The following is a 24,368-nucleotide window of genomic DNA, read 5'->3' as shown; positions in this document are numbered from 1 at the left end:
TTCATTGTAGATCAACGGCTGAAAATGAAACATTCTTGGAGTTTGGACTGATGTATGGATGTTTGCTTACTATAAACATCCTTATAAGCAAATATTTTTCAACTGTTATAAAAATCCTGGTTGATCCACAATGGGATTATAGCATGTAAAAAGGTTCTCATTCAATATCTAAGGAGAAACTAAGCTCCCTTTCTCAATTTAGTTGCTTAAGTAGGGGCACAGCTAGTATTTTTCTACCTGAGAGTTATAATCTGGCCAATGTCTGAACTGATGGCTTTTTAATTTTTGGTTTTGTTTTTAAACTCTGCTATAGACACATTTAGCCCATTAACTTATCTGTTTTTGTGCTCAAAAGCTAATTTAAATTTTGATGCTTTGACTTCTAATAAAAAGATTGAAAAAGATGGTTCACTTGGGCAACACTAATAAACATTTCCCACAAAAATAATTTTATCTGTAACACAAAACATGCCCACTTCTACATTAACCATTCTTTTTATAAGAGAAAAAGCCTTCTTAGGATGAAGAAAAAAGTGTTTGACATTGGTATTGCCCATTTCAATACCTGCAGTATTCTGATAATGAAAATATTCCAGAGATTAACTTCTTTAACTAGAGACTTCATATTTTCCATTTAGGTAGGTATTATTTAAATATGTTATTAAATAATAATTGTGTATGATAAAAGAAACTGCCTTGCTGATGTTTTATGGAGATTTAAAAGAAGGCTTATTACTGACTAAAATCAATAATGCTCAGAAATACAAATGTATAATGGATAGTTCTTCTGGGAATTGTAATCTCAAATACATCTGGAGGGGATTAGGTCACTGAAGCCTCTTTATAGGAATGTACTACTGAAAAAAACAAGAAACCACCTTTCCCACCAAGTGCCAGACCAACCAAACTATTGGCCTGCCCATCCTAGCCCAATGCTTGGGGGATTCAACCATATTTCTCCACTTTGGTGTAAAATTAATGCAACAAGGCAACGATTCTTTGGGTATTAAATCCAAAGTTGGTCAAGTAGATGTCCTTTCATTCAACAAGACTTCCCTTTGCTCTTTTTCTTGCATACACACACAAATCTGCTTCTGAGAATCCTCAAAGCATTTAGAGCACTTCAGTGGTACAAGGCATTGCTGATGATGGAGGTATAAACACCATCACTTATAAGGAGGGCTATCAGGTTTGGACTGCAAAAATCCAGACAAGTAATAATTTGCAGCAAAGAGATAAAAGAAAATAGTGTCTCTTTTCTGCTATTTAGTGATAACATGGATTTTTGCAGCCATAGTTCTACTTATAAGCCTCAAGGAGATATTCAGAACAGTTGAAAAGAAAGATGTCTGAATGTATAATTTGGCAGCCCAATTAAAAAGAGCATTTCACTTGAAAAAAATCAAGGGACTTAACATATGAAAAAAATGTTTATAATCCAAGAATGACAGCACTAAGATTCAAAGAATAAAATCATAATACAACAACAACAAACCAACAGATGATATTTACATATATCACATTTGGCCGATCAGCATATAAAGAGAAATCCAAAGCACTGGAATTTAGCAGTTGCCTTGCTCAGAATATCTGCCACCAAAATTTCAAAGAACAAAATTGTAAATATCCCATTAACACAAAATATGTCTCACAGTTGTGAACTGAACTATGAGCCATACAGATATAGGGCATAATTCAGCCTGATGTTAGGAAGATTTAAACCACTGATTTCATTGAGGTTCAGCATGCCAGACTTTCCAGAGCTGTGGTCCCTTGTAGAAACAGGCTGAATTCCATATATTATAATGTAATCCTAGGGAATTTTTATACAGATATAAGTTTCAGTACTAACAGAGTTTATTCCCTAATAAGCTGTCTTGCAGAGTAGCTTATGGTATCACCTTTATGTTTACTGGGGAACAAACCTCATAGAATTCAGTGAAACTTACTTTTGAGTAGACATGCATACGTTTTTGTTTTGGGTTTTTTTGGTCAATGAATTATAAAGCACAAAATTAAAGTATCAGTGTAGTGATACTCTTGCCATAGAATAGGAGGTAACTATTGTGAAGAATCATAAGAGACTAAAGAGAAAGGAGCAAAATTTGTTCTACTACAAAGTTCAAATACCTGTTTTTCTCTGCTTTAGTCTCAAAGCCTAAGGGAAACATGTTCCTCATCCACTAGGGATTCTGAATCCTTTACCACTCCTCTTCCTCATTTTCCTCATAAATGCTATCCCTCTTGCTCAAGGTCCCAAATCTGGATTTATTGAACTTACATTGATACATAGGAAGGCCTATATAAATCATGAACATTTTCTCATTTTTACTTTTCCAGTGACAGCCAACTATGAGTTGAGTTCATCACAAAATATGCTGTTCAGCATGTGACTGCACTGACTTCAAAGGTGCTTTATAATCATTGAATGAAGTTCAAGGATAACATCTCATATAGTGGCAAATTTGGGTTCCTGGAAAGTGAAACTTTAAACACATGCTGTTGAAACTTGATGTGTGTGATTCAGCAAGCTACTTTTCAGCTAGGAGGAGCTGACTAGTACCTGTCATTCTCCGGAGATGCATGTTGGATATGAATCCGGGGACTAGTGGGTCTTCTCCTATCTAGTGAGGGGGACCATCTACTTCTGTTTGTTCATTGAACAAAATAGGAAGAAAAACAGAACATTTAGTGAACTTCACATTAAAAAAAAATGCAAGAAAACTACAAAGTACCTCAAAAAAACCAGTGTCTATTTTGTCTAAATAATGTTCAACCTATAGCAATTCAGCCTGAATTATATTAATAAATATTATATTATAATTAAATTGAATTTCCAGACACATTTGTAGAGTGCTATTATTCTGCATTATATGATTGTCAACCAGCAATCTTGTGTCAGGATTTACTTTAGGATTTAGATGGAGTTTGCTATCTGTTTTGGGCTCTATTTCCAAGCATTTGATTCTGAGAAGATGCAGTTCTGGCATGCTGAGGGCCACACATTCCATTGGTCACAGACCCCAACCTTTTAATAATTTATTTTTCACATTATACTGTATTATACAATAGGACTGTGCATGCTTTGAAAATAATTCAGAAGAGGGGAAGCACAAGCCCAACATCTCTTTAAAGCAGCGATGTCTTTTTCAGGCTTCTACGCAAGCCTTCTTTAAAGAGGTGTTGCACTTATGCTTGCACACATTCCAATGCACCATTTCTGGATCCCCTTCAAAACATGCAAAGCATTGGTACACAAGTATTTTTTAAAATTAATATGCCAATGATATCATTAAGGTGACTAATGGTCCAAACATCTGCATTTCAAATATCTGTGCATTTTGCAATAAGACTTGTTAAAATTTAAATTAATAGTTTAAAACAGAAAGAATATGTTACTATTGACATTTCCATATTTTGGATAATCATAGGCTTTTTGCTTGCATATTTAATCAAATGATTCTACTATTGGAGTGGTAGAATGTAAGCATCTTATCGCATAGCTAAATATACAAAGTGGATCCTAAATAAAATATTTTCCTTATATGCCTCATAGCACATTAAAACAAAACCTCAAATCCTTATCCTTATCCTGAATGTAGGAATTGCCTGAAGGTGTATCAAATAATTTAGACTGTTGTCATTTGCTCTATGGTTATTCTGGGAATTACAAATCTTAGTCATTTTTCTTAGCTTTAGATAAATCTCTTCCATTTAACACTGAAGTGGTAATGTGCAGATATATCTATAATATGAACATTGTCAGTAATTCTTGAACTGAGTTGGTTCCAGTCTTAGTCATACTTAGCCATTTGGTCACATTAGTCATGACTATTTTAAGTCCCACTGACTTCAGTAAATATACTTTGGATCCAATCCACTCTATCAACCAGTTAATATTAGTTTATTGTATTAACTTTGTGGAGTGCAGCCTACTTTCCTATTTATAACATCAATAATTAAAGATGTATTTGAGTGCTGTTATAGGTTAGGGAACAGAGATGTAAAGAGATTGATTACAACCAGACAAACATTTATTTAATCAGAATCTTTGGAACATTCTATGGAACTCAGTGTTCTTTTTTCATTCTTCCTCTTGCACATCTTGAGAGTCAAACTGTTGAATGCTCTTAATTTAGAAAGCGTTCATGAGAATGCATGACTGAATCCTGGAAAAACAGGGTTTTTGTACGAGTATGAGCATAGTATTCTGGGTGTTAAAGTTTACATGACCATCAGGTATATATCAGGTGTACGTATGTATGTTTGTACATACACACACACACACACACACAGAGTTATACACAACACTTTTACTGTGATCATGTATCTTTTATGTTCCATTCACAATCATCTGCCTTGCCTTGTTTCTCTTATCACTACCTCATTATTCCTGGATGTTTGTAAATATTGTAAATATTTAGGAGTATGCTATGTTTAAAAAGTGAACTGGACTATTCCTTTTTTTAAAAAGCTATGTAACTGACTTTCAACAATTATAAATCTAGACTTAACTATTGTCAAGAAAACAATGCAAAATGGTAAAAGAACTGAAATATCTGTTCTGTTTGCAGTGTAAGATTTCAGCAAACAGCAAACTTTCCACATTGTTAGTTGTCTTTTTTGAGGTACTTCCCAGTTTTGATTAGAGTTTTATGAAAAAAGCAGACTATTTCAGGGGAGTTAGCATTCCAGCATATTAGTAAAATTTTCAAGATACTTTAAAGGCTGTTAATAAGCATCAGGTTTTCCTGTAAGCCAAATGTTAAAGCTATATAGGCACCAGTGCACTCAAAGCCCTTAATATGCTGATATTTTGTATAATAAAACAATAAAAAGAGAAAGCAATCAATTGCAAACATGCATTATAATGTTTAACACATGATCTCACATAACATGTTTCAGTGCTGTGGAATGTACTGTACATAATTAATATGTAGGAAGCCATGCATTTGACTAGTTTTCCAGACTGACTGTAAAAATGATAACACCAGTAATCAATCATATCATTATGCACAACTATCGTGTGCACTGCTACATTAAAATATGCATCCATTGTAAGAAATCACGTTCAAACATAATAACATGCTGAACAGTCATAGAAGTTATCTTCTAGAGATGCTAGAAATAATCTACAAATTTTGAGCTACCACAGAATTCTGAAATAAATAAATAAAATAAATAAATAAATAAATAAATAAATAAAATAAAAGTTTCAGAGTAGAGTCTTCATAACGCCTCACAGCAGAACCAAGAGGCTTTGGGTTTCCTCATGGCCTGGAACAATAGTTGGGTAGAGCAGGAGTGTTATGGGATACACCAGAGCACAGCCACCAAGATTCTAATCATAAGAAAGGATATGGCTAACAACATTTGCACCTCTCATGTGCTTTTTTCCTTGTTCTACTTCCAGGAAGACTGCTGTCTGTCCATGCAAAGATACGGATGGCACCCACTCTCCTGGGATTCTGGAAAGCCCTTAAGACCTGGCTGTGTTCCCAGGCCTGGGGCTAATGTGGGTGCGATCCATTGGTCAGCCCCTGTCATACTGTTATTTTGTGCTGTTCTAGTGGTTTTAGTCTGGACTGCCTGTAGGGGGGAGGGGGGGCTTTAATTGTTCTGCTCTTTTTGTGGATTTTGTAAGCTGCCCAGAGTCTTCTGGAGTGTAGTAAATAGTAGTCATAGTAAATTAAGTTAATTAAATACTAATTGGGCTAAAGATTCACCTCCAAAGTATTGCTTAAGAGAAATCTTGCTTCAAGAGGCAGAGATGTAATAGAGGACACAGGCAGAATTCAAATAAAGTTGGGAGATTTCGGCTTTAGAATTGTAACATCTCTTTGGCTTATGGTCTTTTGGGATATTCTGAAACTCACTCATATATCAATCTCCAGTAACTCTTGTACTTGCAGAAGATTGTTAGCCATTTTCTAACTGAGGCCTCTTTTCTTCTCACAAAACTGCTTTAAAGGTTTTTTGGGGGGCAAGGGGGCACTTCTTCCAATTCCTTAGAAGCCATTTGGTTACAATGAAGGAAAGATACTCTTGCTCTGGTATCCTGGATTACGGGGTACTTTGTGTCAACATTAAAAGACTTGCTCAACCCAGGTCTGGTCTTGCTTCTCTTGAAATGTTAACTGCTAAATTTAAACTTTAAGTTGATTCCATTTACTGCCTTTTTTTTTATTCTATTATGATGAGGCCATATTATTTTTATGGTGGCTGTATGAGTATTTTTATCATAAATATAAGCAAGTTATTTAATCCCACTCCCATAAATGTTCGTTTTTTGCTAACTTCCTATATTATTTCTAGAAACACTTTCTTCCACTTTCCCCATATTATCATTCAATGCAAGAATGCATTTATTTACTTATTGTTGTGGGTAAAAACATGAGTTCAGCATGTTCAGCCAAGTATTGGCTGCTATCTGAACTGACCAAGGCCATATATGGTAACAGATGAGGCCTTTAACATGATGTCTTAATGGGAAGACAAGGCTCTTTGCCAGGGCCAACATTTCACACAAGTTTACAAGAGTGGAACTTTACTAAATGTGGATTCTGCATCTTAAAACCAATACAACTTTATATACCTTATGAAATTATATATGGAGTTTTGCAATCAGGCTAAACAAACTGGCCTAATGTTGCAGAATACCTTTCAGTCATAGTATTAGCTGATTCAAGTTGCCAGATGTCAAGCCAAAAGCTTGAACACAACTGAAGGATCAGTGCTGCTCCCAAAATATATTATGTGAAATAAATTGCTACTGTCAGCCCATGCAATTCTGCACAGTAGGCAAGTAGATCTGTTTAAATTATACAAAACACTTCCTGAAATAAACATTTCTGTACAATTTTCCCCACGTTCATAGTTCCTGGCCCTCTAAAAGAGGCATACCCCTGAATGAATTTATTTCCATTTGGGTAAGCCACCTTATATAAAGTAATGGACAGACAATGGAAAGATGCTCACAAAATTATGGCCCCGTTCATTTGAGGCAAAATCACACTTCAGCAGTACAACTATATTTAAAACTGTTCAATTCAAGGAACTTATTCTCAGATATTTAAGATTAAATCTATACATGAATTCTAGCTACTACATATCACATAACATGTTAGAGCGAAACTGCATGCAGATACCTGAATTATGACCTTTTCCTCTCTGCTTCCATTTTTAAAGTAAAAATAGTTATATTTATCAGGCATTTGCAATCTCTAAGGAAAATGTGCATCAGAATCAGTATGTTGGGCTAGAGTTTCCCAGACAAAAGTGTAGAGATTGTAAGCAATCACTTTGTGGGAAAGGTGAGGACAGTTCCCATTACTCTGATGAAAATGTCAGGAGAGGACATGGATTTGAATCCAAGATAGTATATGGTGCTATATTAGTCTTAATTGTCAAAGACTATAAATTGTTGGAAATTACTTCAGTTTGGATGGTACAATAATGGTATGTTTCTAAATGTGCCATGTCAGGTTTCTGGGAAGCTAGTCTGCTAAGGGAGCCTGATAGTGCAAAAGATGGAGGGGAGGAGTGTATGCTCACATTTACCACTTACATTTCTATCCCCTATATGAAGTAATCTAGTAATTAAAATATTCAACTATTGGCTGAAGATCTTATTTATGGACCCAGATAGATTACCCAAGCTGTGCTTGAAACAGCAGACGCTTAAATATGTCTCCTCCACTTGGGCTGTCCAACTTTCAAATGCCATCTCACTATATGGATTCTCCATTCAGTTCTCAGTCCAATCAGATCTGAAGGCCAAGAAAAGCTTCATACAAAGGCTCTTGGACATGTCTGCCTAAGATGATATTGCATCCCTTATAAATGTGCTAAGTCCTTGAAGTAATTGGCTTAACACATATTAGCCTCCCAGACAGAAAAGTATTTTAACAACTTATATGCCTCAACTTCTTAGAAGAGCTTTCCCTAGGGCACGTTTTGAACAACAGATTACATGGCAAGATATGGGAGGTTCCATGGAGTTCCATTTGAAGAAAGACTGTGTATCTGTGGTGCACCAGCTGTTGAAGACACTGCACCTATCCTGTTTGACTGCAAAGTATATTCTGCAGAAAGGTCAGTTTACTTAGATCCTTATTTAAAAACTAAAAAATATTGGGACATCCAAGAAAAACTGTCTTACTTCTTGCAGGAAATGAACTTGCATATCACTAGCAAGACAGCAATTTTTATATCAAAGGCCATTTTGAAGAGGACAGACTACCTAGAATAGATTGGGGTTAACTGTAGGGGTGATGATTTATTATGAACATGTCCTACTATTTTCTCTGTATTGTTTTTATAGTTTTTTGATATGGTCAGATGACAAATAAAGTTTCTTGGGTTTTTTTGTACCACTTACATTTCTTTATCAAGGTCTCCATTTGATCAGAGCTTATGAATTAGAAGTGAGTCCATCTCAGGGATTCAATGATGTTATAGACATATTCAAAACTATAAATAGTGAATAATAGTGAAAATAATATTTTCAAAGAGCAGTGTGAGCAATCTTCCATTGATTCTGATTCTAGGCAAAGGTCCCAAGGTCTATAGCTTTCTATTGAATAAAACTATGTTATTTCATGTTTGCAATTTGAGGATACTCTATATTTTCTTTTATATGCATGCAAAATAAATAACTATTTTTTTTCATTGTGCAGATCCTCTGATTTTTCATCTAGATCAGTGATTCTTAAACTGGGGATAATTTGTGCATATCCTGGGGGTAATGGAACAATTTGTAATTGCTTGTTTGTGAATTGAGGATCCAGGTTGAGACTGCCACTGCCAAAATGGCTATGTAAAACAACAGAGTCTGTTTTTGTGTGTGTGGAGGTAATAACATTATCTGAGACTGGGAAAAGGGATAATTGGGTCAAACAGTTTAAGAACCACTGATCTAGATGTAGAGGACATAAATATACACCCTGTGCAGAACAGGATTCATAGGAATTCTCATTCTCTATTTTTGAGAGGTATTTGCTTGATTTGGTTTTTTCACAATAAGAAATGTGAAAAATTAAAACATGGATTACAGATTTGTCTAGTCTTGAATGTAATAACTACAACCTTTACAAAAAAAGAGAAATGTGAAATAGTTCTTTATATCCTCAATTCTTCCATGAGAGATTAATCCAAGGAAAGGAAGAATGCGTTGAGCTCATTGCTCATGCTCTCATTGTAGTAGCTTTCATTCCTGGCAAGCATCATTCAACTGTTCTATAGTTGCTAAAATAAAATAAAAGCAGCTATAATTAAATTAAAATAAGAAATAATTATTTATTATAATAATGCCTTGCATATTAAATTTAAGCTAATACATATTTTTATTCATTACATTTCTACCTTGCTCTTTTATCATTAAAAACAGTCCCAAAATGGCATAGTCATTTTTCAAAATGCTTGCCAAAGGCCCTGATATATGAAATAGATTTTTTCTTCTTTTTTTACATTTAAACAGTACATCAACACTGAAAATAAGAAACAGCATAATAAAAAAATAAACAAACAAAAACAAGTATTTGTTAAAAAAAAAAAAACATAGCTTGGAATACTCAATGTCCAAAAAGACATTTATATAATATTATTCAATTCAATTATTCAAATGGAGACCAAATATGAGTAATTAATCTATAGCTAAAACTTCTCTGAGACATTTCTGTGTTGGGTTAATTTTTTAGCTAATGTTATTTCCCATAAGGAAGATATATTTTCCAAAGTTTGTTTTATGTAAATCTGGTATCTAACAAGAAATAGATTTTCAGTTAAGTTAGAATTCCATTGTATTTTATTATTTCTCTTAGTGTATTTAGTTACTGCAAACCATTATAGGCAAAAACAATCTAACTTCTTTATTTTAAACATCTAGGTAATTTTGTGCTCTGGTTATTTTTAATATTGTCCCTAAGAAAAGGACAAATACATTTATATTCTAACTCTTCTTCCAAGAAATGCTTATAATGGGGTTTGCAAGCAGTCATCCAGCTGCAATTTTGGCAAGACTTACATCAACTGAAGAATATGTAACATTTCAAAAAATGTTCAAGATATAAACTGGCCTAATTGTTCACCTATGGTCCTTTTCTATATTCAGTATTGCATGTCCCATAAAACCAAAAATGTTAAAATAAATGCTGTCAACATAGATTATTTCCATACTAAAATGAAGGAACATCAAACCACAAAGCTGTAGGTACAATTATATCAATATCAATACATTGTATTTTGCCAGTCTATTGAAAAAATATAATAGAAATATAATCAAACATTCAAAAGTGAACCCTATTTCCTAATGTAGTTGAACAACACAATGAAAGGTGATGAACAGAAGCAGTAGTGTTTGGGCTCAGTTGCATGTACGTTTCCTTTAGTAGAAACCAGAATTTTGCTGACAAACGGTTGGAAGGGCCACTAATATTGGATCCCCGCTCTCACTTTTCAAGTACATTTTCAGTGAGATTCTAATCTTTAATAGGCATTTTGCTGAATATGCAATATCTATAACTCATGTGTTAAATATATTAAACATTAACAATATTTGTGGGTGTTGTCAGTCAAGTGAAAACAACAGAAGTTTCTGACACTTTGAACATACACAAATTTATTGTTACCCAAGCTTCCATGGACCAGTTCCCACTTTGCCAGAAGGAGAAATAACAAAAGTAGTGTTCAGTTAAACTATCTCAATTGTGAATGAAGTGTTGTTATCAGCATACCGAGGACTTTTGCAAACAACGACAATGGCACACATTAAAACCAAACAAACCAAACAAGAACGTGAGTGAAAAAGAATTGTGAACGAGAGCTGAAGATGCCAGAAGCTCTTATAATCACATCAAACATGTTAAAAGCATGACGTTTGTGACTGTTGAGTCAACAAATATTTACATACATGAAAACAGGCATGTATAATATCAGTGAAGCAGATATAAAGCTGATACGGAAAAAGAAACAAAAGTAATACGGATCACCAGCACAAATGACAAGAAGTTGAGAAGTCTTTCTTTTATACCTTTCTTGTTCTGGTGAATGCAAACTAGTATCAGGCTTCAAGCAGTTAGTACTAGCACTCCTAGCCCTGTCAAGCGAGGGCTGCAGTTCACTAGTGCCAGTGCATCCAATGGAAGAGAAGGAGAAGAAAAACAAAAAGAAAACAAAGAAAGGAAAACCATGTTAGATATTAAATCAAAGTAATGTTCTTTCTACATAAGATGTTAAGTCACAATAGGGTCATGGAGATATAATGGAACAGGTTGGATGGAAGATGGCAAGAAGATTGTTCAAAAAATAGAAAAGGAAAAAAACCAAATTTGGTTTCATAAAGTGGTATCAAATACTGTAATCTCATCCTATGAAGTCAATTCGTTGGCTTTCGTAAGCAAGATTACAGCTCAGCAGTGGATAATGAAGCTGGCCAATACCAATACAAAAAGTGGAAGGAAAATACCAAAATAAATATATCTGTATCTTTATTTCTTTGAAGAAAAACCAGAACACAAAATGATGGAATTCCATTGGTTTGAAGTAAAAAGATATTCTACCACGAAGACAATTATTCTAAATAAATAAATACAGGGAAAGATGCTTTGTCTGAAACCTTACCTAACCTTCAGTCCTTTAAATCTTGATTCATGTGAGTTAAGGCAATTAGAAAGAAGTGAAATATCCTGACTAAGCACTGATTTGGCCTTAACATATTCAGGCAGGGTTGAGCTTCACAATTCAAAATAATACATGAAAAAGAAAAAAAAAAGTAAGTTTCACGAACAATGCAAATCAGACAGGAAAAGAAAGAAAGAAAGAAAGAAAGAAAGAAAGAAAGAAAGAAAGAAAGAAAGAAAGAAAGAAAGAAAGAAAGAAAGAAAGAAAGAAAGAAAGAAAGAAAGAACATACAAATCAAAATATCCAAAATGTTAGTGTGGTACAAGTATCAGGAGAGAAAACTGGAATGATGATAAAAATCCTAGGAATATTAACTAAGAACGTAAGCCCATTCTATTCAATAGGGCACAGAGCTGGATAAGCATGTTCAGGATTCCAGCCCCAAACCTGGTCATCTGTGCAATGAACGTAGCACATGTGTTTTGTACTGGCAATTAAAGTTTAATGGGGTTAAAGTTTAACCAAGCTGCACCTGAGCTGTTTTGCTGGGCAGAGAGCTACACTGTTATCTAAGAAGATAAGGCAAACATAAAATTATGCTCAATTCATGGGGCAACGTAATGGACACTTTCACGTAGTTTTCTTGACTTGCCATTGTCCTTTTGGTATATTTTTTTACTTCTGTGCCTAGTATAGAACCCTGATATTTCATGATAATCTCCCATCCGAGTACTCATGAGGAGTGATCTTGCTTAGCTTCTATAGATCAGCCAAATAAGCTAGGTACTACAACCTAGCAAAGCATTTAAGAGAGAGTGTGGATGTGTGTTTTGAGAGAGAGAGAGAGAGAGAGAGAGAGAGAGAGAGAGGCTGGTTGACAATTTCTTTACAAATTATCTCTTTTTTCCCTGGAATGTATATTGTGAGAACTTCAATTCTATGTGAGAACTTTAATGTGACAGCAATGGATTTCTTACCTGTAAAGATTCCAGTAAGTGCCATTCTCTAATAAAGGCATCTTGGGAGGTAGTGATTTATAGTGCCTAACAGAAGTTCTTGAATGTGACAGAAAAGAAGGGGGAAAGAGCCATGCAAGAAACAAAAATATATAGCCAGAGATGAAACAGTGCTTAATGAAATGTTAAAATTATGATGCAGCAAAACATTCATATAAGTCATTTGCTGTTTGTTGGCAAGTACCGTTAAATATTTTAATAGCACATTTTAATAAAGTTGAAACTCTACCTATTGAAGTTGTGCTGCATCAAAGAGAAGAAAAAAAAAAGCAACTCACAGTCAACTGAATTGTTCAGGAGAGCTTTTTTCCCATTCTCCAACTGCCCATGCTTTAGCATAGTTCTAAAGTTTATATTTCCAATATGTATGTACGTATGTATGTATATTAATAAAATAAAATTATAGGGATGGCCTGAATCAGATAGAGGGAAGTGTCTAGGCATCTGATTTTCAATTTCACAAAAGAACAGCAAACCTTTACAAAATAATAACAATATACACACCCCTCACTTCTGTTACTATTGTATAATCATATTTACTTATAGGAGGAAGTACTGATGGGTTATTCTTCCCTAAATGCCAGTGCTTGCCTTGGGGTTAGAAAACTTGATTTGTGTATAATACTCTGCTTTCCACATGTCGCCTGAGGGCCTTTTTTTTTTGTTTTAGTGTGTCTACCAGGATTTCTTTCCACTTTTTTTTTTTTTCCTGTGAATAGCATAAGCTTTTGAAAGTTCCCTGCAAGTTTCACATGTGGCCCATCCTGCAGGATCTAGGGGAAGAGGCTGCTGCTGCTACATTCTTTATATCCTGCCTTTCTGCAAATGTCACCAAGGCAGATATTGATTTATTAATGAAATTACAGTTATGGACCAAAAAGAAGAAAGCAAAATAAAAGCCTATTTGTGGCAAATGTTAAGTATGCCTGTGTTAGGGTCAAATCCAATGGTTTCTGACCACCATTGTTGTGGTACAGAATTTGGCCACTTTCATGGTCTTGATCGTTTAATCAGAAATGCACAGTTGCCTGGTCCGGATAATTTGAGATGAGGGGAGAGACTAGTTCCATCTGCCAAGAGTGATAGATAGGGCATTTGGAAAGTACACGTATGGCCGTTTCAATCTCAGCATGCATGAGCACTCTGGAGAGGGGATATTACTGAATCTCCCAGTCAATACTCTTGAAGGCAGAGCATCTAAGGGTGACAGTGAGAGTGCCCTCTGTGTGAGGGCACAGGTATAAAGTTAAAATATTTGGGAATGGTAAAAGGTGAATATACCAGCTCATTGTAACAGAGTTCTGAGGTGTTAAGTCTGTCCCTTTGTACTGTACATTGAAGTTGAAACTTCCCTGTATGATCTCACTCCAGGCTTTGTCAAAATCTAGTGTAGATAGGGATGGATGGAGCCCACAATAGTCCAGATTTAACATTATTTGCTTCTTCCATGGGGAACTGTATTGGTTTATCAATACACCACATAAAGATAATACAACCTGATTTAAGCAACATTAACACACGAACCTAAATCTCCTTTGGTATTTGAGCATCTGTGCCAATGGAGCATTACATAGGAACAAAAAATTGATAGAATTTAAAGGAGTTGAAATTTTGATGACCTAATATAAAGTTATGGAATGCTAATATATAATTTCTACAACAGCCATCTTTCTATAGAATGGAAGTTCATGGTGCATGTGGCTTTGTGCCCTCTGCTAATAGAAGATAAACTTTTTTTTCCAGCTAGGAGCTCTGTCTATGATTGGGAGTGCTTGTGTCCATATAGGCTCTCAATGGATAAGAGCACTTAATTTTACATCAGAAATTATCAGTATGTATACAACAGAAAATTCAAACTAAAATAAAAAACTAAAAAAATAATTAAAACACATGCAACATACAGTAATAATCCTGCCGTATATCTGAAGGCCTATTTTTGCTTACAGTTACAGTGCTTGCAAATGGTGAATTGCTAGATATTAAATTTCTCCTAACCGAATCTATATCATCTAGACCAGTGTTTCTCAACCTTGGCTACTTCAAGGTGGGTAGACTTCAACTCCCAGAATTCTCCAGCCAGCATAAGTCCACCCGCCTTGAAGTAGCCAAGGTTGAGAAACACTGATCTAGACATTACAGGATATATAAACATATGAAACAGCTGTTCAGATCCACAGGTTTGGATACATTAAGCTTACTCATCATATCCACTGATGCTTCAGTATAAGAAAACTTTTAGAAGTAACTAACAATTAGACGGTCTTTCATTTGCAATAGGACTAACAGGAATACTAGTTTCTAGGGAAACAAAATGACTTCTAAAATAAAAAAAGATGTGAAAGACATACACCAGAACTATTCATAAGCAAGCTCAGTTACCAAATGCCTGTATTTACCTGGTAGTATGTAGGCACTCTGCACTTCTTCCTCGTTTTGCCCTGGGCAGCATAAGAAGCTCACTGCGCAGACAGGATTGGACGATGAATGAAACAGTTACATAAATATGAAGCATTAAATAGCATGAATTATGCCATGATATGTAAATGAAAACACAAAATAAACCAGAAAGTCTGAACTGAGATAGTTATTTTGATCAAACTTAAAGAAGAATTTATTAGAATATTCCTTTTACATGTCAGCAAAAAGTAGCTTTCACTATATTCGGCCAATTTTTCATACATAAAGGCTTAGTTCAATTAAACCTAATTTGCTTCAACAGTTCTCTAAGCAGCCTAAATTTACCCACTACTGAGCCTTAACATCCAAAATGGCTTTGAAAGTTTTGTTTCTCAAGTCACATTTGGCAGGGTTCTCTACTATTTTACATTGTCAATAAGTGTAATGAAAGTGAATTGTTCACTAAAATAAGTACAAAATGCTCAGAATACAGAATTAGGGAAGTTCAAAAATTCCTAGCAATTTAATGCCTTAGTAACACACTTAATGTTAAGCTTTCAAGGTTCTTTTCATCTATTCTTGATAGTAAATGCCTATGTGTAAAATATGAACCCCTTTTTTTAAAAAAAGAAGGCACCATACATTATAAAAAATTCCTATATGCACATTTTAGCCTGGTCCAGACTAGCGTTTCTTCGTTAGAAACAGCTACAGGTTACAGGAAAACATTTAAAAAATCTGGATATATAAAAATGAATCCACCATAAAAAAAACTAATAGATTATTTTGTCAAGTTACCATGTAAAGCTTGTAAATTGTTTATGAAGCTGTGACATTATAAAAAATCTATTAAAGATCATGTTAAGCAGACAGATGAATTTAAACATTTTTGAAGTAGCAAAACTCTGATCTATATGCCACCATACTATTATGTATTTGGAGAGTTTATCAGCAACATAAATTGAATAATAACAGAGAGAGAAAAAAGTGTCAGTTTATAATTCACTGCCAACTGGCATACTATCCAACAGAATTATACTAATCTTAGTAGTAAAACTATTCAATTTAATATTTTATATATAAACTGAAACACTGCAAAGGAGGATAAGGAATAGTGCTATTCCATAAATTCCACATGGAGAATCATGTATAAATGTTCCCCTTCCAATCTTGTCACCAGGGAAGCATTAAAGGAGGAGGTATGATGTGAAGTCCTTGATATAATTGGTTGGTTGAACTGCTGCGCCCTATCAGATTTGCAAAAGTGCCACCACATGTCACATTTGGCCTACAAATTCTAACAAAAAATTACTGATGTACACATACAGAAGCATGCCCAAACAAGCCACAAAGCTGAGATTGCTATGGAGGGAGATGAATGCTCCCTTGTTTCTTATCTGTCCTCCCACAGTTTATTAAAATGGCTGCTGATTTTTCAGAGGACGCTGTTTTTGTAAAGTCCAGCAGCCATCGTCCTGTCACTGTAGAAATCAGAGCATCAAATACCCCACATTCTGTTCAGAGAGTTCTTAACACAGTTCTTACAGAGCGCTATTTCCTGCAAGGTCCAGTTCCATATAACTGTTCAGTACCAAAGCCAGTGAATTAAGGTCTTTAAGCGTTGAAAAGGGTGTCTTTTGAGAAACTGTCAGCAGACACAGTGGCTGCAACAGTTCAGTAAGCTGGAAAAGGTCTGGAAAGGGTGGGTAAAAGGATTGCTCAATGCTGCCTTAAGACTGAAACAGATACTTGGTTGCTGCTGTTACAAATATGATGATTTTTTTCATCTATTTTAGACAATAAATATTTTCAAAGCTACCCAAGTACTTTAATAGAAATGCACATTCTTAAGATGAAAGAACATACCCTTCTTGATCCGATAAATACTGATTATCCATATCTCTGGGTCTGCGGTCAATTGGGCTTCGGGAGGCATCATGGTGTCTAGTTGGAGAACGTGATTTTCTCATTTGATGAATTTCATCTAAACTCCTGGTTTATAGAATAAATGAACAAATAAATATAAATATAAAATTCTTAAGTCTGATAACTTTGATGCAAATAGAGGAATACTGATCTAGGGATGTAAAATACAAATAATCCAGTCCATTATAATAGCTTTTCACAACCACTTGCTCTCCAGATGTGTTGTGGCTAACATTCTCAGACTTTCCAGACAGCACATAATTAATATTAATATTTCGTTCAGTGAATTGGTGGTGTCAGAAAAATTTCCCTTGACAGAGTTGCTAAATTCTGCTGAGATTTCCTTGATGTACCAAAATTTTGGCCAGAGTGCTAGCTCTGTATATGTAAATGAAGTTATTTCTTCCTTGACAGGAGAGCATAAGGACAAAATGATTGGGATCAAAAAATAAAATGCATTAATCCATTGATAGAATAATCTTGTTTAGAAAACAGTGAATGAAGAGTTGCCTTAACTATGTCATTGAGAGAACTGCACAAGAAACTAATAATTCTCTTTATGACAAATTGATCATTACAGAGGCAACAGTCACCCTTGTGTCAAAGGGAGCACAGAGGCCCCTGGTATGAAGGTGCCCAAAGTGAATATAAGCCTCACATATCTATAACCACAAGAGTCTGCCCCACTTACAACTGCCCATTTTTAAATCCAGATGAATTCAGTGGAAAAGATTTACACACTGCTAGAAACAGTGGGGTTCTGGATTGCTCAGTTTTGTATAAATGGTTAGAGTTAATGATAAAACAGCTGCATTTTCAACCTTACCTCTGTAATGGCACATTTGGTAAACGAGAACGGGTCCTGCCCTGATCGTCACCACGGTGAGGAGATACAGATCGTGAACGATGATGAGTTGTTCTTTGCTGTTCTGGCACAGTTAATGTTGCAGATTTACTTTCTCTAGTGCTAGACCTATAGCCTACTGGTAAAAGTGCAACAAAATTAAGTTAGTTCAGGTCACAAATGGCAATAACTAGATTAGTCTTTTCAAGAAAGCATCTCTTGCTGATTACAAAATTTTCAGGTAGTTATTTCACCAGTGAAAATCCAGAAATATCATGCAGCTAGGGCTAACAAATAGCATTATACTTAAATATATAGGAGGGAAAAGCATAAACATAGGTAAGAAGAATTTACGTGCAGACTAAAAAATTCCCAGAGGTGAAAAAATGAAAAGGAGCAAATATAATATCTAAATAATGATTAGATATTAATTGCTAGGATGGTCAATTTTTCAACTCTTTAGTATTTTTAAATGAAATCTGTACATCTCTGGCTGCAACACTGAAATAATGCTCTTGCCAAAATTATTGCAAACAACAGAATAGTTTATGAGTAATTGTTCTAGGATTGAAGCCTGGGTTTCTCTTTCAGTTAAATATTACCTGATGATGTGAATATGATATAAAAGTCATTTAAGAAAGTACTGCTCAACACTGAAAATATCAGTAGAACTTCTTTTGCCCTGAATTAAACTTTTAGCCATCACTATCACAAACTACTGTTAGCTAGACCTAGCACATTAAAAAAACCCCAAAAACAATAGGCAAAGAAAACTGTAACTAAATGCCATCAAGACTGCAAATTATTCACATAACTTACAAGATGAATGCAGACATGAATGATGCTTTCCACTGAAACTGCAAAAGCCACACATGGCTTTTTTTTTTTTTTAACATTTTGTTCTTCTTTAGGAAGAACTATCTATACACAGGTAGCACGATGAGCCAATGGACTTCAAAAAGAAAATCTTTCAAAAGGTGAGAAGACACCAGCTCACAATCAAGCTCTTCCAACAATAAGAAGAAAAGGCTGGATACAATAAACGAAGTCCTTAGGATGAATGCTTGGAAGCTAGCTGGCTAAATTATAGCGTGCCTTGTAAATAGCAGCATGCTGCTTAAATCAACCCTTTAGTTGAAGGAACAGTACATAAATTAAATATTAGTGGTCCTTAAAGAACCTCGGATTCTAAGGGATACAAGGGAGTTTATAGGAGCTCTTCTCATCCAGAGTATATTCCACGCACTTCTCTCATAAATTCTGTGTGATTGCTTTGTGAAATGGAAGATGACTTGTGACATGAATAAAATAATTGCTTATGATATAAATTATGAAATAGCTTTCTCTGTTTAATTATACTTATGTTAAAATGCATCCCTATCTGAAAAAATATCAAGGATTTTTAAACATATATATTAGACAATGGAAACAATATATGCTTTCATTCAATAATCTATGTTGCCACTGGCAGAAAGCATAAAACGGTCAGTACTGTATTACGAAAAGTAACAACATCTGGCTTAATTATTATAACAATACAGCTGAGATTATTCAGGTGCCATTCCTTAAGTTAATGAGCTAATTTAGAGAGGTGTTCAACTATTGTTTAAGAAAAATGGCAACATACATGTTTAGCTATTATTCTGGCATCCTTCTTGACTTTCAGTTAATAGAGCTTTACTGCATTCTTTAACATAATTAGCACCTCTAAAAATTATGGTAGAATGAGCCTATGATGATAGACTGCTTTGCGCTTGTTGTACTGAGTATAATGTGTATTAATATATACCAGCCAAAATAGCACTGGTTACTGTACTAGCTAGCCATATTTCAAATAGAGAAAATAAGCATAACTAAAAAATCTTTCAGACTGTTTATTATAGCTTATTATCTGGTTGAAATGTCAAGTTGCTTCTTTTAAAAAAAACTTTGAACAGACTTTCCAATTCAGGCTGTGATTGGCTGCAGGAAATATGCAGCACTTCCTATAATGTTGAACACTGTATTTCTAGAATTGTGATCTTTGTCTCTCCATAGAAATTGCTTGAATCTTCTTTTATGTATATATTTAAGATAATGAAAATTAATGAATGTTTGTAAGAGTTATAAAATATATAGCCATGCTTCATGCACTATATACAGCCATGCATTTTCAATATATTCCATGGTGCACCCGTCTAGTCTGAAAACAAGAACAAATTAAGTGGGTGTTATATTTGAGCTATATATTTGAATAATATTTTTGCATTATCTTTTATTTTAAAAAGGATCCTTGACCCATGAAATTCCTAGATTATGTACAAACAGATTTATTAGTTGCTTAAACTTGAATATCAACATTAAATATCAACATGGCAACAAACAGTTGCCAGTTACCAAGCACTGTAGATATAGCGGAATGGAAGATTAATTTTAATTAAGAAATAAATAAAGGTTGGTGTACATTTTACAGTGCGTCACCATGGAACAATACATCATGCACCTTTCTGGAAAACATGATCTCCCAACTCAGGGTCTTCCAAAAATCTAGAGAATTCAAACTTGGAAGAGGAGAAGGATAGGGAAGATGAAGCAAGGGATGTAGGACCATGCTCTTCACCCACGCACCTGAAGGAACTACTCCAATACCATCATCAACCTCATTATCTGAGATGTCACTATCACTGATTCGCTGAGATCCTGTGCAACAGTAAGGCAAATAGATACCTGTATACTTGGTACTTTTGGAAAGGGTTAAAATAAGTGTAAGCAAAAATTATTTGGGAGAGTCAAATAAATGGGATGCATTCAAAACTAAAAAAAGAGATAATAATAATTGTAAAAAAAAGCTATTGCAGAATGGCTTAGAATCAGAACACATTTTAATCTTTGGTATTGGCTATAGTCACAAGCATATTGTGAAAGCACAGTGACTCACTGGATTGCAGCATTTATTGTGAACCTGCTCCCACATGTACCTCATACATCTGATTTCACATGACTTGATTGCTATATATCTTATGATGGCCAGTTATGAAAAGCTTTCTGGATGTAAGCAGGAGGGAAAAATGAAAAGTCCATCTCAGATGTTAAATCCTTAGTTAAGTTCACACATCATGCTAAACCATAGGTTTATTTTAACCACATGTTGCTGAAATAACCATAGTATATTGATTTATATAAATAAGGTGACGTGGTAATCTCTAGATAGTGTTTGGTGGCCAGAAGTGGCACATTTTCATTAGCATTTTTTTCAATATTGATGGTCTAGAGAGAACATGGTGATACTATCAAAGGGGAAGGAATGAAAATGTTGACTCTTCTGGGGGAGTTAGGTGGATTAGAGACAAAATATAAGTTAATTATATCTATTTTGGCCCTTTATTCTGGGGGTAAAAATATGAAAGCATTTCAGCATTGTATCTGGAGTGTAGGCTCTGAAGATCACAAAAACAGGACTTTAGATACTGCATACAGCCTGCTGCTCACCTATCTCTACCATTACCCAGAGGCTGCAAACTACCACGACAAAATGAACACATCGTGCTGAACCAAACCCCAAACAATTCACATTATGGCTTAGTGCAACATGTGAACCTATCTTATGATAGTCTATCTGCACAAACTACTGATTGATGTTTTAGTCATTATGGGATCAATGAGTATCTATAAATTAGATCTGAGCCAAAATGGGCATTCTTTTCATTCTCATGTTTAAGGCTGAGCCTAAACAACCTAAGTGAAAAAAGTTCAGAGGTAATGAAGTTGGACAGTATTGAGAATCCTATTGATAAATTGTCAAAAGAAAAGTTACTGAACATATCAGCAGCAACACTGCACTCCTGGCAGCCATTTCTTGTATCCAAGTGTCCTCTAAAGGGAAAGTAGGAAAACTCCTCTTGCCCTGTCAGATTTCAGAATGATGGCAATACAGCCAAGTCTGGTCTTTGCAAAGGCTACAATCACAATATTATGCATGTCCCTTTAGAAATAAGTCCCACTGAGTTTAATGAACCCAATTTTCAGCCGAAAAATACTACTGTACTATGGAAGTTATAAAAACACTGAGAAAGTATGTGTTAAATGTTGATGCAAATCTTTGAAAAGCACACTTTTTACTGAATGTACTGTAGTTGCTTAAATCTTTATACATTTTACATCATAATTACTAGTCAAAAAGTCCTACCAAAATGAAAAGGGAATTCTGGACCTACTTTGTAATTTTTTGCTGGAATTTTCTCCACCATGGGCGTGTCTCCTTGGCATGAAAGGTGATGGCTGAGGCAGAGGTAGTGAGGATTCATCATGGGTCTGCAGCTTATACCAATGTGGATCATCGTCTAAAAGTGCAGTCTCCAACTCTATGAGAATCTATGAGGAAGTATAGCAAGATTCCTCTTGGTTTAACAATAGGGATAAAGCACTTCAAGATTCCATTCCACATTTAAAATACAAGGATGGTACATGCGCATTCACCTCTCCAAGGAAGTCACTTTCTTCTTCTTGCACTCTTGGCTGATCCCAAACAGTGATTTCTAACATTCGTTCTCTAAAATCTTTACGGTGCACGTGTGAATAGAGAAATGTTTGGTTCCATTTGGGTTCTAAGCTTTTCTTTACTGTTTTTGTCCTCCTTTTACTCTTATCACTGAAACATAAAAAGTAACCGTAAATCGTCATCAGAAATCCAGTTGCCACCCAGAGTCACTTGTTTGAGATGGGCAGCCATAGAAATTGAATGAATGAATGAATGAATGAATAAATAAATAAACAAACATTTCTGTCTCAGTCCTTAAGAGCATGAGGAACTACGCTCACAATAATTATTCCAGCGCTGACAGTTTCCTCTGCTGGCATTTTCTCTGAAAAGAGGCAGAGGGAAGACCCCTACTCAGCTGATTAGCAGCTTCAAACTCAATAACCCAGCAGCACTGCAAGGCAACAACAGAGCTGGAAATGGACACTATAAAAGATTGCTGGGGTTGGATTCACAGCTAAGCAAGTGAGGTGGCTGACCAACAGACAGACAAATGAATGAGACCATTGTGACAGTTGTTATCCACCACAAGCCATTTACTAAGTTAAATATTATGATTGATATATCATTTATGATTGATTAATACCCTACCATCCTGCCACAGAATAATGATCAATGCAGCTGACAGAAAAGGATAAAATGCAGAACACATTAGTTAAAAACACAGTGAAAACATTAACAATATAAATACATTACTTCTGAAACGAAAACTGCAATAATCTTACAATGAAATTAATCATTAAAACAACTCAAAAGCTTAAACTAAAAAGATGTATCTTGATAACATTCCTGAAAGGAAAAAAAAATGGGGAGTCAATTTCAATTTCAAAAGAAATTTATTCCAAAGTTTATGAGAGATATTATAAAGTGTACTTTTACAGGGAAGGTATCTTTAGAAGATTTGCCCGACTGAGCAAATTCAAATACCTTGGCTGCTGATTGTGTTATATGTTTTTTTTCTGGTTTTTTTTTCTTTTTTATATTGCTGTTTGTTCTTTTATATAGTTTTTTAGCCACTGTAAGCCACCCAAGTGTTTGAATTGGGCAGCCATATAAATTGAAATAATAAATATAAATACATTAATAATAAGAAAAGCAACACCTCTTAGATAGCCAAGTTCTATGCTACTTTTTGGCATAAAGTTTGTAAGTAATAGCTTGATCAAGGAAAATAACTGGCAGCTAGTGCAGGTCCTTCAGAATATTTTCTATTTTCTATTTATTAAGATTATTGTATATTGCAATTTTAATTGATTTTAACTGTTTTGTAAACCACCCAGAATCGTTTCAATGAGATAGGCGGTGACAAATATGATAAATAAATAAATAAATAAATAAAAATATCCTATTGCACACCATTTAGCAAGTTGTTGATATAAGACAGATGTTGACATTTGAAGCTAATGTTGCAAACAACTGGCCTCTGCTTGTGAGAGAAATACAGGGTGGGAAAAAACTAGACTGGTAAGGATATGGAGCAAAAGATTGATTATTCTAGAGCAGTGTTTCTCAACTTTGGCAACTTTAAGCTGTGCAGACTTCAACTCCCAGAATTCCCCAGTCAGCACGCTTAAAATTGACAAGGTTGAGAAACACTGTTCTAGAATAGAAGATATGCCAAAATAGTATATCATTCTTTGGACCAGAATAACTTTTGATGTTGTTATAGAAACAGATTCTGGTTTGCATCAAAACTGGCCACTAACAGCTCACAGAGAAGAGTAGTATGGAAGCTGCAATGAATTTCACTAACTATAGGGCTTAATTGAAGTGCTTCAGGCAGTACAGTATGATTTTTCATTTCAAGTCTTACCTTCTGTCTGGAAGGAAGTACATTTTCACATATGGGTTTCTTGGTCGTCCATCTAGTCTAGGTGGCAGATCTGTTGCTTGAAGAACATTCACTATTAACTGATGCCCCACCTTATCGTACCATAGTTTAACCTAAAATATTGAAAATAACTCTAAATTATCAATAAAAATGTATCAGTTTGGGTTCATTTTTATCCAGTCTTGGAGACTGTTAAAGTAACAATACATTCATTTAAAA

At 34.8% G+C, this 24,368-nt stretch overlaps 1 protein-coding gene across 2 annotated transcripts in view; it reads right to left on the bottom strand.

Annotated features, from left to right (window-relative positions):
• The window catches only part of RIMS1 (regulating synaptic membrane exocytosis 1), a 256,269-nt gene that overhangs the window by 80,476 nt on the left and 151,425 nt on the right, over window positions 1-24,368 (bottom strand). Inside the window, exons 11-19 of one of the 2 annotated variants that reach the window (XM_088137738.1) lie at window positions 24,132-24,262; window positions 22,258-22,429; window positions 21,996-22,152; window positions 20,410-20,481; window positions 17,785-17,941; window positions 16,899-17,024; window positions 15,032-15,094; window positions 11,030-11,119; window positions 2,564-2,647 (exon numbers count right to left, since the gene is read on the bottom strand). In XM_088137738.1, the coding sequence (XP_087993864.1) occupies window positions 2,564-2,647; window positions 11,030-11,119; window positions 15,032-15,094; window positions 16,899-17,024; window positions 17,785-17,941; window positions 20,410-20,481; window positions 21,996-22,152; window positions 22,258-22,429; window positions 24,132-24,262 (1,052 nt within the window). The remainder of the gene's footprint in view (window positions 1-2,563; window positions 2,648-11,029; window positions 11,120-15,031; window positions 15,095-16,898; window positions 17,025-17,784; window positions 17,942-20,409; window positions 20,482-21,995; window positions 22,153-22,257; window positions 22,430-24,131; window positions 24,263-24,368) is intronic. The other variant, XM_088137735.1, reaches the window with a different exon arrangement.

The sequence above is a fragment of the Python bivittatus genome, unplaced genomic scaffold, assembly GCF_059951505.1.
Source record: "Python bivittatus isolate LINGU-HERP-01145 unplaced genomic scaffold, Pbiv_v1 ctg000020_np1212, whole genome shotgun sequence".
Lineage (NCBI taxonomy): Eukaryota > Metazoa > Chordata > Lepidosauria > Squamata > Pythonidae > Python > Python bivittatus.
The sequence above is the reverse complement of the archived record's forward strand: the minus strand, read 5'-3'. Positions and strand labels throughout refer to the sequence as shown.